Consider the following 16377-nt stretch of genomic DNA (forward strand, 5'->3'; position numbering starts at 1 on the left):
AATCACAAAAAAACAGGCTCTAATCTTCTGGTACTGACATCAGATTTTTCTTGATAAAACCTCACAAGTCAAGTAGAAGTAAGGAACCATTAAGATTCCACCACTGTCCAGAAACTACACATTTCATTAGGCTGGGGTTCACGAACTAGGCTAAATGTGGAGAGAAAGCTAAAGAAATAATGCAACACACGTGTGAAGTGAAAGAAAGGTCAGGGTTTTACACACTGAACACAAGTTCTCTGATGAGTCAGCAAATTGTACCGATAGCTGTACACTTTTCCACAGACACATCTGTGAGTGACTTTCTTATGTATGGCAGCCACGTGGTGCCACCGAGTCCCAGGACTGGCAAACACCTTCTCACAATGCTGACACGGATACTGTTTTGTCAAAGATCCGGGATTAGCTCGGCCCCGTGTAAATGGTCTAAAGTTTGAAAAGTGATCCCTCCCTGGTGGCACCTGATGTACCTGATGTACCTGCTGGCCAGATCTGCTCATAGAACTGATGCCATAACCTCCTGAAAGGACAAAGAAAACTGCTCTTAGACAGATGTTTCATCAGACACAGATCAATCTCCTTCAGTACCTTTGTTACGGTTCATCTTATGTGTGATGTTCATAGTACAAATAATATCATATTTGGGGAATACATGATTGTTACCTTTTGTTTTTCAGGTTAATTTTGAGAAACTTGGCCTTCAAAACAGTCAGTTGTTCATCCTTATTTCATAGTTCAGAAGCACAGGCCTACGAGACTCAAGAAACTTGGCATTCAAACACATTGAATCTGTCTCATGATAGTACATTATCAACACAACCTTTTCGAAGTCGTTTTACAGTGTCTCAAGCAAAAAACTATAGACGTAGTATAGCACTCATCATTTTGTCGGTTAGCCCTGACATGAGAACCATCCCCTCATCAATCCTTCAATTCAAAAGCCTTAAAAAGCTCTTTTAAAACAGGAATAGCACATGAATGTCCTTCAAAGCAGCCCTATATTCACGATAAACCAAAATCTTAAAAACAACGTAGGGCGGAGATATCTTCTAAAAAGGAGGATCCAAAAATACCAAACCACCATTCAAAGGTTAATATATGTTTGAACAAGTGCTACTTCGATCCCCAGAGGGAACATGACTTCTGATGGTAAACGAGATTGTGTCTGTATCGGTACGTCTTGCCACAAACACACGGAAACGTGACCTTCTTATGTATTGCTGTCACATGATGCCACCTGGCCCCGTAACTGGCAAACACCTTTGTACACTCAGGACATGCGAAGTGTTTGCTTGGGGAAACGACAGAGCCTACAGTGGGCACAGTGAAGCGACTCATGTTTCTAGCAAAGATGGTGGGGAACACGTTCTGGCCGCTAGGGAAATGGCGCACTTGTGATGAGTAATCCATCATATGACCCTTTTCATTCTTGCCTGTTAAACACCCTGAAAACACAAAGAAAGTCCACTTTTGATTGCCGGAGGAAATGGATGAAAAATGAAACGAAGAAGCTACTCCTTCATGCAGTACAAAAGGAACATGATTTCTGATGAACCATTAAATTGTGTTTGTAGCTGTAGGTCTTTCCACAGACACATGCAAATGTCATCTTTTTATGTATGGCAGTGATATGTCGCCAACGCGACCCATAGCTGGTGAACTCTTTGGTACAATAAGCACAAGGATAATTCTTTTGAGGATGTCCCGGTTTAATTTCACTAAGAGTTCTATCCAAAAACAAGCTGCTAATGTGCCCTTGTCCTGAAATCTGATGTAATTTGAAGTCCCTTAAAGCACCAAGTTGATTGTTACCAGCAATAAACCCTGAAACAACAAAGAAAATAGGTTCTAGTTCAAAATAAATGTATTTGATCGCAGGTTTTAACATAAAGATGCATGAAGCGGGTGAACAGATATGACGAACATCAACTGAACAGCAACAATTTGGAATGGTATGAAGTGAAAGTGTTATTGGTTATTGATGGATCATTTTAGTCAACACAATCCGGGGAACACCAATCACAAGAAGCGTCTATCAGTTGTCTTAAACTCAACTGTTGTCACTGCCAGTTCTTAGATCAAGATTCACCATGGAACACCTCAAGGATAACAAAGTAACTGAACTGAAAACACCCCCCAAACATCAGGATAGATAAACAAACTTTTCGCAAAGTAGAAGGATATGTCATAATCATTGCCCACATACCAATAATCAAAGAACCACAATCACTGAGGTATCTTGACATGCAAACTATTTAGTCTTCTGAGGATTACACTGTGGTCACTATTGAGACATATTTTTTTAAAATTGGAGAGGCAACCAATATTTATTAACTTTTGCTTCGTTATAACAAATACTCCTGACTGTAAGAATGGGTAAGAACATGTGATAGAAAACTATCACCTGGTTTAGTTGTTCAGATAAATGTTTGAGAGTCAGATCAGTTGGGATTAATCTACAACATATGACTCCTCATATGCACAAATTCACAATGAAAATTAAAACGAATAAGAGCAATATTTGACGAATATTCCTTATAAGTAAACCTCAAAGTGTTTCCACGTAAAGCATTTTCAAATAGCATTTGCTAAAAGTTGTCATAAAACAGTAAGTAAGATTAAATTAACAACTCAGACAATTTTTGAAAAGGTACACAAGAAAAGACATCCAAAGGCTCTAGTTCATCTTCATCATTCCCACTGTGTTGTAAACAAACAACTAAATAAACAAAACCCTTGTCAATTTGTCCATAAAAAATTGAACAATACCAAGTTCCTATGTGAAAAGCATTCACTGTAAAAATATACTATTTTCCTCAGTACTTGGACATATTTCACACATTGTTGTTAGGAATGATGGCATTCTCACACCAGGAATGTAGTCTCTTTCATGACAACTATCAGACCATAGATCCTTCCTTTTTGCACAATATATCCCTAAATGTCCACATCCAACAATGATTCACAACCAGTTTACAACCAAGTAGTCAAATTGATCAGTCACCAACATCATTTTAATCAAAAGCCCACCTGGCTTCAAATGATTCCAACAAAACCAGTTGCAGCTGCTTCCACCTTATGTAATACAAAGATTGATTAGTGCAGCATGTGTCAATAACATTGATCAGGATAGCATGTGTCAATGAAGAACACACATTTAGATGCCCCATAAGAAAGAAGCCAGTCAAAGCAGGACTGGAGGCCTATTGAGATTGGGTGTGTGTGAGCGAGTTGGGTTTAACGCCACTTTTAACAGTATTTCAGTTATATCACGGCGTGTCAGCTTAATGTGGGAGGAAAGCCTGAAGTGATGCAGGTCTCAGACGTTTACCCCTTCGGTTAAACCTACGATCACGGGTATGGTGCTGACAAACCTAGAAACATAATCGGGGCGAACTGGGATTCAAACTATTGAGATTGGGAAATTTGGTGAACAGTACACAGTTTCTGATGTGCCAGTAAATTGTGTCCATAGCTGTAAACTTTTCCACACACACAAGAGTAGGTAACATTTTTGTGCTTAGCAGCTATATGTCGCCATCTGGTCCCCGACCCAGAGAATACTTTGTCACACTGAGGACAGGGGAAGTTTGCCGCAGGTGAAAAAGGATCTGCTCTCGAGAGAGACTTAATGAAATTTCTGTCAAGGGACATGTCTGAAAAGGGGCTTTTTCCTTTTGGCATCAGAAGAGCCTGTTGATGGAAGATGCCAGCAAAGATTCCTGAAAGGACAAAGAAAATGTTCTAAAAGTAATTTTGTTTTCCCCTAATAACCTTTAATAATAGAAAATAGTTTTCATGTTCTCACACTAACATTCAAATGGGAACACCCACCCAATGCATTAACAAGTTTTAATTCCATAGTAAAATGTAAGTAGCAGAACAGTACAACTAAACTGAAAACTGCAAAGTTCGACAGTTTATTTCAATCATAACAGGTCAGTCTTATGAAACACACACAATTCCTGCAGCAGGCAACATTGTTACCAAGTTCAGTACAAAGTATGAACCGTCATTTGTTCAGGTAATTTGTAAGAGATAACAAAACCGTAAATGATAATTTACATTTACAATACAGGATTCCCAACAAGTGTGGGTGTTGTATTGATTGGAAGCACTCATTTGTGTAGGCAACAAGTGTGTTTATGATGCAGCCAGCTCTGTCTGTAGCTATACACCTTCCCACATTCACAATGATAAGTAACCTTCCTATGAATAGCAGCAATGTGATGCCATCTGGCCCCATAGCTGGAGAAAACCTTGTTACACTGGGCACAAGGGTAGTTCCTTGAGGCCAACGGGGTCAGTCTGTTGGGAATATTAACACCACTCTTATCGAGAAGCTTTTGCTGTTCATAGTTAGTGTCTTGACTGAACCACCTAGGATCTTCATCTTCAACAGAGCCACCATAACTTCCTGAAAGGACAAGAGAACTAGGTTCCAGTTGATTTCAGTTTCTTCCTATTGAATTAATTCAAAACCATTTGGCCATGCAAACAATTTGTACGATGTATGCCAATCTTGCAGATAATGATTACCTGATCATAGCATCTCAAGCTCAACATGTTACAGTGATTTTGCTGGTACAAAGTCTTTAGGACTCTTGATAGGACGTTCTTCTATATCATTACCGAACTTCAAAACATCTTCAGGACATTTGGGATCACAGTCCATTGAGCAAAGTCCCTTTTTAAGTTGCGAAAGTTTAAACATTTCAAATTCCTCTGATCATGGCCGAAACACTGTGACGACTGATGATTTGCTATTTACACTTTCCCTGTTAAGGCACATCCAATGAGGGGGTGAGGAGTCAGTATTTGAAAAATAGTTGACTTGCATTGGAAATGTAAACAAGGCTGGATTGTGTAAATATCTCAAGTTCCAACAAACAAGGGGCATGTTTTCTTATGACTAATCAGGCCTTGCCTATAAATGTATACTTTCCCACAGAGACACTGGAATTTGACTTTATTGTGGATGGCCGACACATGATTATGCCTAGCTCCAGCACTGGCAAACACCTTATTACACGATGCACAAGGAAAAGCTGGAGTTGCTACAGAAGGTTCTTGAGGCAAAGAGTATGTCATGTGAGGATGTTGGAATCTTTGTGTGTTGGAGCTAGTTGTGAAGAAACTATCATTGGATGTTGGAGTGTTATCATTGTATGGATAGTAATCTTGATCATAGGCCTGGCTCGGTCCAAAACCATGGCAACCTGAAAGCAGCAAAAAGCCAGGTCTGTAGTGAATATATCATATCCGTCTTAATAATGACTGTGGTGAAGTATTTTAATTTGGCAACCTTTTGATTCCACGTAAGAGTCAGTGACAGAGGCAACATATGAGATGAACAAATGCGCATCTGGTATCTACATAAAGTCAAACTAACAAAAGTGGATTTTGGTGCACAAAACAAGCGCATGGCTTTATCAGTCAGTGTGTGTATTGACAACCAGTGGTGCATTGTGAAAAATACCCAGACATTTCTTCAAGCAATGATCAGAGCCATCTAGAACTCACACCGAAAGTAAAAAAAACTGTTCACACTTTTTCAGTTCACGTTGTCATTGCAATGAAACACCACACAAGTCTTTTGATGTCTGAGCAAGGCAGGTCTATAATTGTACACCTTGCCACAAATACAGGAAAGACTGACTTTCTCATGGATGGCTTTGACATGGTACATCCTTCCATTGGAATTTGAGAACATTTTACCACAATGAGGGCAGGGATAGGACCGAGATCGCTGCTCCCCTGAAATATTTAACCCTTTTGGACCTAATGAACCTCTTTGGTCAAATGACGGAATCTGAACGATATCTTGCAAATGTGGATTGAAAAAATCTTGATTTGAGTTCATTCCTAGATGCGGTTGGTCTGAATGTACTTCACCCTGAGACCTCCAGAACCCATAGCCTGAAAACAAAAAGAGCTAATTTAAGTGGTCTGGGTTGAAAAGCTTTTCAGTGTTACTTCAAACAAAAATGGATTTTGATTTTGAAACATGTCAGAAGCAGCATGGAACGTAACATGCACCTCTTCAGCCATCCTTAACATGTAATGTGTACTATTATTTCAGTGATATCAAATTGTGTGTCCAACAATCTTTAGGGGTGTGTGGTAACACCAGTATACCACAATCTGAAATATGTATTACAATACCAGTACCAATACCTGTATAATGAGTCTGTAAAATTTTCTTTGTAAAATTCCCTGCGATAAAAAAGGCGAAAACTATTTGCAACTGCCTACTGGTATTTAATGTGTCTATGAGGCATGTATTGTGACCATAGCAACATCCAATAAAATGAGGTTGTAAAAAAGGTGTGTGTGGGTTGGGGTTTTTTTTGGAGGGGGGGGGGGGGGGGGGGGAAGAAAGGAGAAATCTAGAAGAGTCTGATGTAGGTCCATTTCCATTCAGTCTTTAAACAAATTACAGATAAAAGTAATCATGCAATATATTGAGGTCACCATGGCAATGCTTGAATCATTATGGCATAAAACTGCAATATGAAAGTCAAGCCAATACCCATCAGTAGTGGCTGGACAAGTTTAGCATCAACACATGGGATGCAAGTTTGACAGACAGACAGAAGACATAGTGGCTGGGTGTTGGGTTATCAAACGGTTTTCCCAGTGAATGAAATATCTTAAATAAACAAGGATGCATCCTGACTTGTCAAATTGACCAGAATATCCCGCGTTCAGCCATCCTGTTCAGCCTTCACATTCTCAACAGAGACAACAAGAGAGACTTTGTGTTTTATTGGGATTTTAATGAATAACAAGACTGTCTTCTTGAACCCTGTGTGAGTGAACACAATGCCTTGGGTCCACTTGTTAGTATTTCAGCTCAAAACAGTAGTTATGTTTTCATCAATGTATTGCTATAGTGCACGCGACTTTCACCCAACTATACCAAAGTTCAAACAAAAAGCACTGCTTGGTTGCCTTGCATCAGGAACTTTCAATGCTGAACACAAGACATAAATTTACATGTGTGATCACACACAACCCAGTGAGGATCCAGATCAGAACGTTCTCTGCACGCTATTGCTTGGAGTCATATGCAACGAAGTCATGGTCAGATGTGGGACGCTGCTTGAAATCAACCACCATTCTGCCTGAGCTGGACTTGGTAATTTCCAGGTCACCAAGAAGTAAGTCTGGATGGACATTTAGAAGTTTGAACAACATCCACAAAAGGATGGACTTCCCCATGAGCAGACTATGGAATACAACAAACAAATCAAACAGAAGAACTGACAGTGGATGTAGCCTCTCTATTGAGGTGTTTTCCATTTGTATTAATCTGTCTTCAGATCTCCACTATCATCATTACTGTGATGAAACTGTTAGTTTTCAGAGTCTACCGTATAAGGATGACTCCAATAAGGATTACTTATCCCGCTCTTGTGGTTACTCTGCAGGATAATGGCAAACTTTTAGTGTCTACCATCATAGCAACAACTTTCAGTGTCTACCGTATAGCCACACACATCTGGCAGGACTTCCAATAAGGATTACTTGTCCTGCTCTTGTGGTTACTCTGCAGGATAATGGCAAACTTTCAGTGTCCACCATATAGCCATGTACATCTGGCAGGACTCCAACAAGGATTACTTGTCCCGGTCTTGTGGTTACTCTGCAGGATAATGGCTAACTTTCAGTGTCTACCATATAGCCACAACTTTCAGTGTCCACCATATAGCCACACACATCTGGCAGGACTTCCAATAAGGATTACTTGTCCAAGTCCAGTGCTTACTCTGAGGGAGAATGGCTGACTTTCAGTGTCTACTATATAGCCATGTACATCCGGCATGACTTCCAATAAGGATTACTTGTCCTGCTCTTGTGGTTACTCTGCAGGATAATGGCTAACTTTCAGTGTCTACCATATAGCCACAACTTTCAGTGTCCACCATATAGCCATGTACATCTGGCATGACTTCCAATAAGGATTACTTGGCCGGGTCTAGTGGTTACCCTGCATGCTCAAGTACATCTTGCATGACTTCTGATGAGGAATCAAAGACGTACGATACTTATAGAACTTTCCACAAACACACAGAAAGGTCTGCCTCCTATGTTCCACCTGTATGTGATTAAACCTAGAGCCATGGGAAGAGAACGTTTTGTCACATTCCAGACAAACAAAACTATGAGCTCTATCAGATTGGGTATTTGAGGTGTAACTGAAATTGATATTTGGGAGGAGGAATCTTGTGTTTCGGCCTTGCGATTGGTCTGCTATAGGAAAACATTCTCCCATGTAAGACCTGGCATTTTTGGATGAGCCGAAATTCGTGTATGGCAGGTCACCTGAAAGTAACAAAAACATCCATGTTCTCATTTTATCAGTGTGATAGAGTTCTTCTCTTTGTTAACTAATGAGTGAGTGAGTATGGCTTTACGCCGCTTTTAGCAATATTCCAGCGATATCACGGCGGGGGACACCAGAAATGGGCTTCACACATTGTACCCATGTCGGGAATCGAACCAGGGTCTTCAGCGTGACGAGCGAATGCTTTAACCACTAGGCTACCCGACCGCCCCTGTTAACTAATGAGTACTGTTTTGTTTGCATTCATAGATGAATCTGCTGTTTTGTTCTTGTACAGGTATTTCATGCAGGTTCGGACAACTTCACAAGTATGTTGGATGCGTAACAATGTACAGTAAAGCTTCATTGACAAAAGAGCACAAACATTCTGTATTCTATTTCTGTGCAAGTCAATGCTGTCTGATTAACTCAAAGGCAGTGGTCTTCATAAGTTTTATTCATAAGAAAATTATTTTGACAGTGGCATGTATTTTTTATGCGAGCATTCTTGTTGAACTCACAAAAAAATCTCTCATCACCATGACATACACTTCTTGATGAATTAAATACATGAATCCAAACACAAAACTGGCCCACGAAAAGAGCTTTCAAGAAAATAGTTTTCCATGTATTTTACCCTGGTAATATTGGACTTAAATGAGTATTCTTAAGATTGTTACACAATACCACTGCATATTATGTGATTTACTCACACAGCAGTCAACTAACCATGAAATGACCAATATCACAGGTAACAACATAATCAAACTGAAAGTATAAATGGACACACATCAGCTTGGTGCAACCAGTACCAATGCAGTGATCCATAAACAGTGTGAAACAAATCTTTCCACATCACAGTCTTTTGTAATTCAACTTAACTCCTGGATGGGACACCCTTTCTTGAGACAACTCCTTGCCACTTTTTATAAGTATTATTACTGTTTCGTGAATACTATGTTCTTACTCAATGTTCAGAAACCTAGGAGCCCTTGTGTTCCCTATGCATTGAGCATCTCTTCTGGTGACTCGCAAGAGCAGTCTGATACCTGTAGGTTCTCCCACATTCACATAAGAAAGTCACATTTTCATGAATAGCCTTAATATGATAATTCAGACCCCAACTTTTGCTGAAGGATTTACTACACTGAGGACACTGGAAGAGTTTGGGGCTTGGCCCTGTGTTGATGGCAACACTTGGCCCACAGTCATACTGATACAGCTCTCCCACATCAGGATGAGAGAGTATTTGACTAGCGACTCCACCATGACTATACCCTTGTGACTGGGGATACCTAGACATGCCATAACCTGGGACACCTGAAAATAACAAAAAGCCAAATTGGTGTATCGTGGCTTCATATATAATATCCCATGATATCAAATTACTGCTAGTAAGCAAAAGCAAAACTTAACTTATAACATATGGGATTAGCCACGAATGTCACTGCTTATCGTTCAGAATACAAACAAGCCACCTAATGTCTGAAGCTTCTTTAAAGGGAAATTTCACTCATCTCGTACAAAACTGGGAGACAGCAATTAACACAAAACACAATTACTCCTTATATTAATTTCTTCTGAACATGACGCAACAAAATAATATCTTGAACTTCCTGTAACAATAAAAAGAATGCAGAGCTACTTTTCTGGGGAAAGTGAGTGAGTGAGTGAGTATGGCTTTACGCCGCTTTTAGCAATATTCCAGCAATATCACGGCAGGGGACACCAGAAATAGGCTTCACACATTGTACATTGTCGGGAATGGAACCCAGGTCTTCGGCGTGACGAGCAAACGCTTTAACCACTAGGCTACCCGACCGCCCCTTTCTGGGGAAAGACACACACAAGTTACATTCCGCTATTTCTACAAAAGGGCTGTCTTGCTGCCAGTATAAACTCCAGAGACAAGACTTTGCATGACACATCAACATACTTAACCTTTACTGAAGGAAAGTGGGGAAAAAAAGCCCGAATGACACATGACCACAGGTATGGTGCCTGCAGAGCAAGGTAATAATTGTGGAATGAAAGTTTCAAATCCACAAACGTCAGATCCAGGCAGAAAATGCACAGCTTGTGGAGTCTCATAACTGTACCCCGAACAGGTTAAACTGTCATGGCCGTCTGCTGTGTGACCTAGCCTTGCACAATCGTTGAAAGCATGACCTTCGATGTTAGCTTCAGGATATAGTTACAATATGCCAGATCATTTATCTCACTCAGTAGCAGTCGCAACCACAAGATCTCAGTTAAAGCTGCTCATTTCGGAGAGTACAAATAAAAAGTAAATAGTGAGTAAGCCTTGCAAAACTATTGATCTTCATGATCTGATATGGTTATCCATGCTTGCCATAAATGGCAACAATGCTTGTCGTAAGACTAATGGGATCGGGTGGTCAGGCTTGCTGATTTGGTTGATGCATGTTATCTTATCCCAATTGCGTGGATCAATGATCATGATGTCAATCACTGGACTGTCTGGGCCATTATTCACAGCTTGAATATTGCTGAGTGCGGCGTTAAACAAGAAACAATAATATGACTATCATCTCTGCGCCAGAAAATGACACTTCTTTTGATGAAAAGCTAGTGTTGTTTGATGCTTGTATACCTTCCCACACAGACACTGGTAGGTAATTTTCTCATGCACAGCTTTAATGTGATAGAACAAGGTGCTTCTTTTGAAGAACTTTTCACAGTGGGGGCAAGGGTAAAGTTTGGAGGATTTGGGATCTTTGGATGGAGTGTTGCCTAGTGGAGCAACTGAACAGTCCCATTGAGGAGAATAGCCAACAGCTCCCATGGGAGGAATGTTCTTATGAATTCCTGAATCGGAGTCTCCATAATCACAGACATCTGAAAGCAACAAAAAGCCAAAATGGATTTGGGATTTGGATATTTGGCGCATATTTCTCCATCAGTCACACATTCCATGAAATACCACACATCACCATAACTAGCTTGTGAGCCAGAACATTCTGATGAAATGATGAGCAGGATAGGAATCATCATGCAATGGCTTACTTTCAAATGAATGTGGCAGTCATGGAAGGTAATCATGAAATGCTGGATAGTTAGGATTTCAGTCCTCAATATTTTCTTAACAGAATAAGGGCAGAATGCTTCCTAAATTTTCTGAGTGGGGTTAACTATCTTGATGTCAAGGGATTCTCTGGATGCCTGCTCAATTCTGTAACAGGGACTCAGAAAAAAACCCATTTATTACAACAAAAAGAAAAAAGAATTTACTAATGCTGGTGCCTGAGGTCAAGAATAGATATACTCTCCTTTGGTATGTGTTCATGCTCCACAGGGGGCACCGCGATTCCCTGTGCAGAGTTGCATCCCTTGGGCACGCCAGAAACCTATGTTTGAGGGTTCGAATCCCAGTTTGCCCCTATTTTGTTTCTAGGTTTGTCAGTACCATACCCGTGCTTGTGGGTTTCACTGAAGTGATAAATGTCTGAGACCTGGAATACTGTTAAAAGGGGCGTTAACCCCAACTCACTCATTCGAGCTCCACAAATCAATTTTATTTACTTGATAAAGTAGATCTTCGAGTTAATGCATAGGCTTCTATTGACAAAGCTTACTGGACTTGTCTTCTCTCACTTACTGAGTGAACAGCATTATCTTTGTTGCAATCCAAACAGGGGACATTTCTTCTGATGAAAAGCCAGTGCTGTCTGGTACTTGTACGACTTTCCGCACTCACAAGCAAAAGTTATTTTCTGATGTATTGCCTTTATATGATAATAAAGACCCCTTTTCTTGAAAGATTTGTTGCAATATGGACATGGGTATAGCCTGCCTGAATTGTGATCAAATGATGGTGCATTGAACGGAAAATCTGTGTACTGAGTCCCTGAATGATCTGAAGACGTCGGAATAGTTACTCCAGATTCTGAATAGTTCATGTGAGATCCCAAATCTGAGCCTCCATAACCATAGTAATCTGAAAGTAATAAAAAAGCCAAAATGGAATTTGGGGAAGTTTTATTACCATTGACAAGAACGATACACAAACATTTGGCATAGTGCTTAGGTAATGATCTTAACAATTACATAATGCCTTATGACATTATGACTTCCATAGGATTACTTTGCCCAGCCTACACATTCTACAGGTGTAGTAACTTGATGTATAGTGGAAAGTGAGGTCTTATGTTACTATAAACAATACCTTAACATCACACAGGGGGCATGTAGAACAAACTTCAAACGTTGAAACCATGAGGACATTGAATATCCACCTTTAGCTTACAAGAAAAAATACATTCCTAATGAAAAGATCAAGATGATCTTTTTATGAACATTTTTATGTCTAATCATTACGTTGTTAGAATCTATATAATGAGCGAGTGGGTATGGTTTTTATGCCGCTTTTAACAATATTCCAGCCATATCACGGCGGGGGACCCCAGAAATGGGCTTCACACATTGTACCCATGTCGGGAATCGAACCCGGGTCTTCGGCGTGAAGAGCGAACACTTTAACCACTAGGCTACCCGACCGCCCCCCAACTGCTAGTATACTATAATCAACCACAACGCCAGTCTCCTTTGACTCAAACATTTAATATGAACATGCCTAGGGATCATGAGACAAATACAGATCACACTTTTTTCTGTGTACACGTAAACTTGTCTTGTATCTGTAAGACTTCCCACAAACACACTGGAATGTCACCTTGTCATGGACGGCTGTCTTGTGATAAAACAAACCAGAGTCGTCAACGAAGGACTTGTCACACAAAGGACATTTGTAAGGCTTAGGTCTATTTTGAATATATGGTTGAACAAAAAAGGAGGTGTTGATGTTTTCTGAATTAGATATACGACTTGTTTCAACTGGAAGCAAGATATGTCTCCTGCCTCCCACTTGGGAACTATCCACCCACGAAGTGCCATACCCATGAAAATCTGAAAGTAACAAAAAACCAGTTCTCAAGTCCGTTTTCGCCTGACACTATTCACCAAATCTTAATTAAAAATGCACATGCAATGACCAAGTAACTTTCTATTGACACATTCTTAGCCTTGTCAAAAAACCTCAAAATCACAGTTGACTTCCAATTTCATGCTCATCCAAAACTCATTGAATATCTGTGATGCTTATGCCACATTCCCAGAAGACAAATCAAATATCGATATTGTCTTGAGAGCAGTTGCTTGCTGGAATCGTATACTCCAATATCACGACATCAAAAAGGCCCATCAATAATTCTTGGCGGCATGGTTTGATTTGAATTCCGAACAGGTTCATGAATGTTAACTGTAAGTTGTTATCCTAGTTAAATATAAAGAATTATCATTGGCAGTTTTATTAAAACTATCAATAATAATATTGTCACAATCTGATTTATTCACTCAAAAATAGTCATAAGATGTCTACAAGGCCTGTGAGAGATTTGAACAGCAAGGCGTCCCATTCATCAAGACACGTGATGGAGGTAAAATGAAAGGACTTGCTTTTGTTAAAGACACGGCAGAGTCTGTCAGTAAGTCGGGCTCGATTAATCATACAAAACTTGCAAAAGTGCAACCTATTATTGAAAAAGGCAACCTAATATTAGTCCACATGCACCAAATGCATGTCAAAATATTTTAAATGTCAAGTTTGAAATTGTCCAAACAAAATTTATCTTTAAACACACTCAATACCTCTAAGCATATTTACCATGCTACACCATTGATCCCTGTGTGATGTGTAATTTGTCACGCTTTCTTTGGCTTGACGTCATCATATGATCAAACTGTGGGCACTTCAAGAATGTGTGACATGTCCCTATTGTTTGAAGGCAATGTGTTATTAAATGACACTGGCAGCAGACTGGCCTGGTACAACTTTGATAAATTTATGGGACCCAGGTGCAACCTGGTTTTGTCTGGTGCAACCTGGTTTTCACGTCAAGATGCACATGGTGCAAGTTACATCAAGTTCTTTAAATCAAGCCTAGTAATGCGATGAATGCCATGTCAGAAATAATGTACCACATCGTGTTTGGCCAGTTGTGACATGCACTGTAAATATTTTGAGATTACAAACACAGCAATGTAGAACAAATGGTTTCAGTAAGATGAGCAATCGGTTCCAGATTCTTCAAACTGTGATGTCCCTATGTAAAAAAGATGACACTGCTTTCTCAGCCAGGAAACGTCCACCAAATGTTGCATGTAGATATTGTGTAAACCCAGACTACTAGCACTTTGAGTTACACCTATCCAAGACACAAATGTCCAGCACAAGTTTTCCGATGAAACACAAGTGCAGTCCTATACTTGTACGACTTTCCACAAACACATTCAAATGTGATCTTTTCATGAATGGCCTTCACATGGTAGTCACGCCCACAGCTCTTCCCGAACACTTTATCACAATGTGGACATGGATATATTTTCTTATTTTGGGGAATGGATCTGGAGTAGAACCTGTTGGAGGTCTGATAATCTGATGCCAAAGCAATTGTGTTCGAACTGAATGAAGCAAAATTGTCCTCAGGTGATCCATACTCAGTAAATGCTACCACCTGATTGGCCCCATATTCTCCATAACCATGGTAACCTGAAAACAACAGAAAGTCCAGACCTTAGAATGCTGGTTCTACTGAAAGTCATACTATGTTTTGAGTGTTTGAACTTAAGTGTGTCTCCAAAACCCAAGAGAATAAATTAAGAACTGAACCTATCTGAAGTCTACGATGATTTGGTAAGTCAAGCATATCTCAGCTTGTGCCCTGACATTAAGCATGGTTCTGGGCACATTTGGATTTGATTTTATACATTTAGATATTTATGTTTTTTTAAAAAGACAGCTTTATTTCTGGGATAAAATGTCAGCTTACCATCCTTTAGAAATCGCTGAAGGTCAAGAACATACTGCAGGCAATGAGATTTGTGCCAGATTTGAGACAAGCGCAGCAGAAGTCGAAACTCAATTGAGATTCCTTAGAATTTGTCTTTGACAAGTCGACTGAGGTCAATGTCAAACCTTGCAGTTATGTTAAATCTTATACAAGTTATTATTTGTATTATCCATGTTACAACTTCGACCGACAACAGCTACAAAATAGCACAGAGAGAAATTGGTATAACTCAGGACAAATATGTTCTCAAAATGTCCCAAAAGTGAACAGATCCACAAATATCACCTACATGCCATAAACAAAAAACTAATTCATGAATAAATAATAACCATTATTGTCCTGCTTCCAACCAAGATCATAAGAAGACTGCATAATCTCATCAGGTCAGTTTTTTTCAAGACATCTTGAAATTGTCTTCTTGTTGTGTATGACCAGTATTCTTCATGTGTCGTTTCAATCCCGATATGTAAGAGTATGTCTGGCCACAGACACAAGCAAACTTCAGTCCTCTATGTTGGGAACGAATGTGTTCTTCCTTCTTCTGTCTAGAAGCAAACATATTACCACATTCCTCACACTGAGCGGTTTTCTTTTTGTCTGGAGTTTTCAAATTAAGAAATTCATTGCATCTCTTGGCATGTTCAATAAGACTGTTCTTAAAGTGAAACTGTTTGTGACATCCTGGGCAGAAATGTGGTCTCTGATTTCTGTGAATATCCATAAGGTGTTCCTGCAATTCAGTATCATTGCTGAAGAGAATTCCACAATCCTCAAACAAGCACCTGTTCTCACTATCCATGTGGGCTACCATGTGTTTGCTCATGTCATCTCTACTCAACACAATCCCACAAATTTGGCAGTCAATTTGAGAATCAGCAGCGCCCTCTTCTGGCTCTCCTTGGTAAAGGGAGGTAACTAGTTGCCTGGGAAACATCTCACTTCCTGACGTCCCAATTCTGAGGTTTCCTGTGCAGAGGAAAAGGTCACTATAAAGTTCTGTTTTCAGTTGTCTTTTCAACTTTCTTCCCCCACAAAAAAGCTCATACCACAGGGATATATAATATTCTGGACAGGATTAACCATTTCCATAATGATCATGATCCAGTGTATGAGAATTCTATACCTCTGACAACAAGATTCTTCATTCACAGTAGCCAAGGACAACCAATCACAATGCAA

At 39.8% G+C, this 16377-nt stretch overlaps 1 protein-coding gene across 49 annotated transcripts in view; it reads right to left on the bottom strand.

Annotated features, from left to right (window-relative positions):
• Positions 1-16377, bottom strand: part of LOC124128197 (C2H2 finger domain transcription factor mtfA-like) — a 98809-nt gene that overhangs the window by 76559 nt on the left and 5873 nt on the right. Inside the window, exons 3-5 of one of the 49 annotated variants that reach the window (XR_007219617.1) lie at positions 15178-16164; positions 14013-14897; positions 12312-13255 (exon numbers count right to left, since the gene is read on the bottom strand). The exons of 31 other annotated variants lie outside the window; for them this stretch is intronic. Coding sequence is in view for 14 of the 18 variants with exons in the window: in XM_048390838.1 (XP_048246795.1) it covers positions 9443-9649; positions 10944-11188 (452 nt within the window). In the remaining 4 variants the exon portion in view is untranslated. 17 more of the 49 variants (XR_007219622.1, XR_007219621.1, XM_046491799.2 and 14 more) reach the window with 17 other exon arrangements.

Source organism: Haliotis rufescens, unplaced genomic scaffold (assembly GCF_023055435.1).
Source record: "Haliotis rufescens isolate VD_foot unplaced genomic scaffold, xgHalRufe1.0.p SCAF_9, whole genome shotgun sequence".
NCBI lineage: Eukaryota > Metazoa > Mollusca > Gastropoda > Lepetellida > Haliotidae > Haliotis > Haliotis rufescens.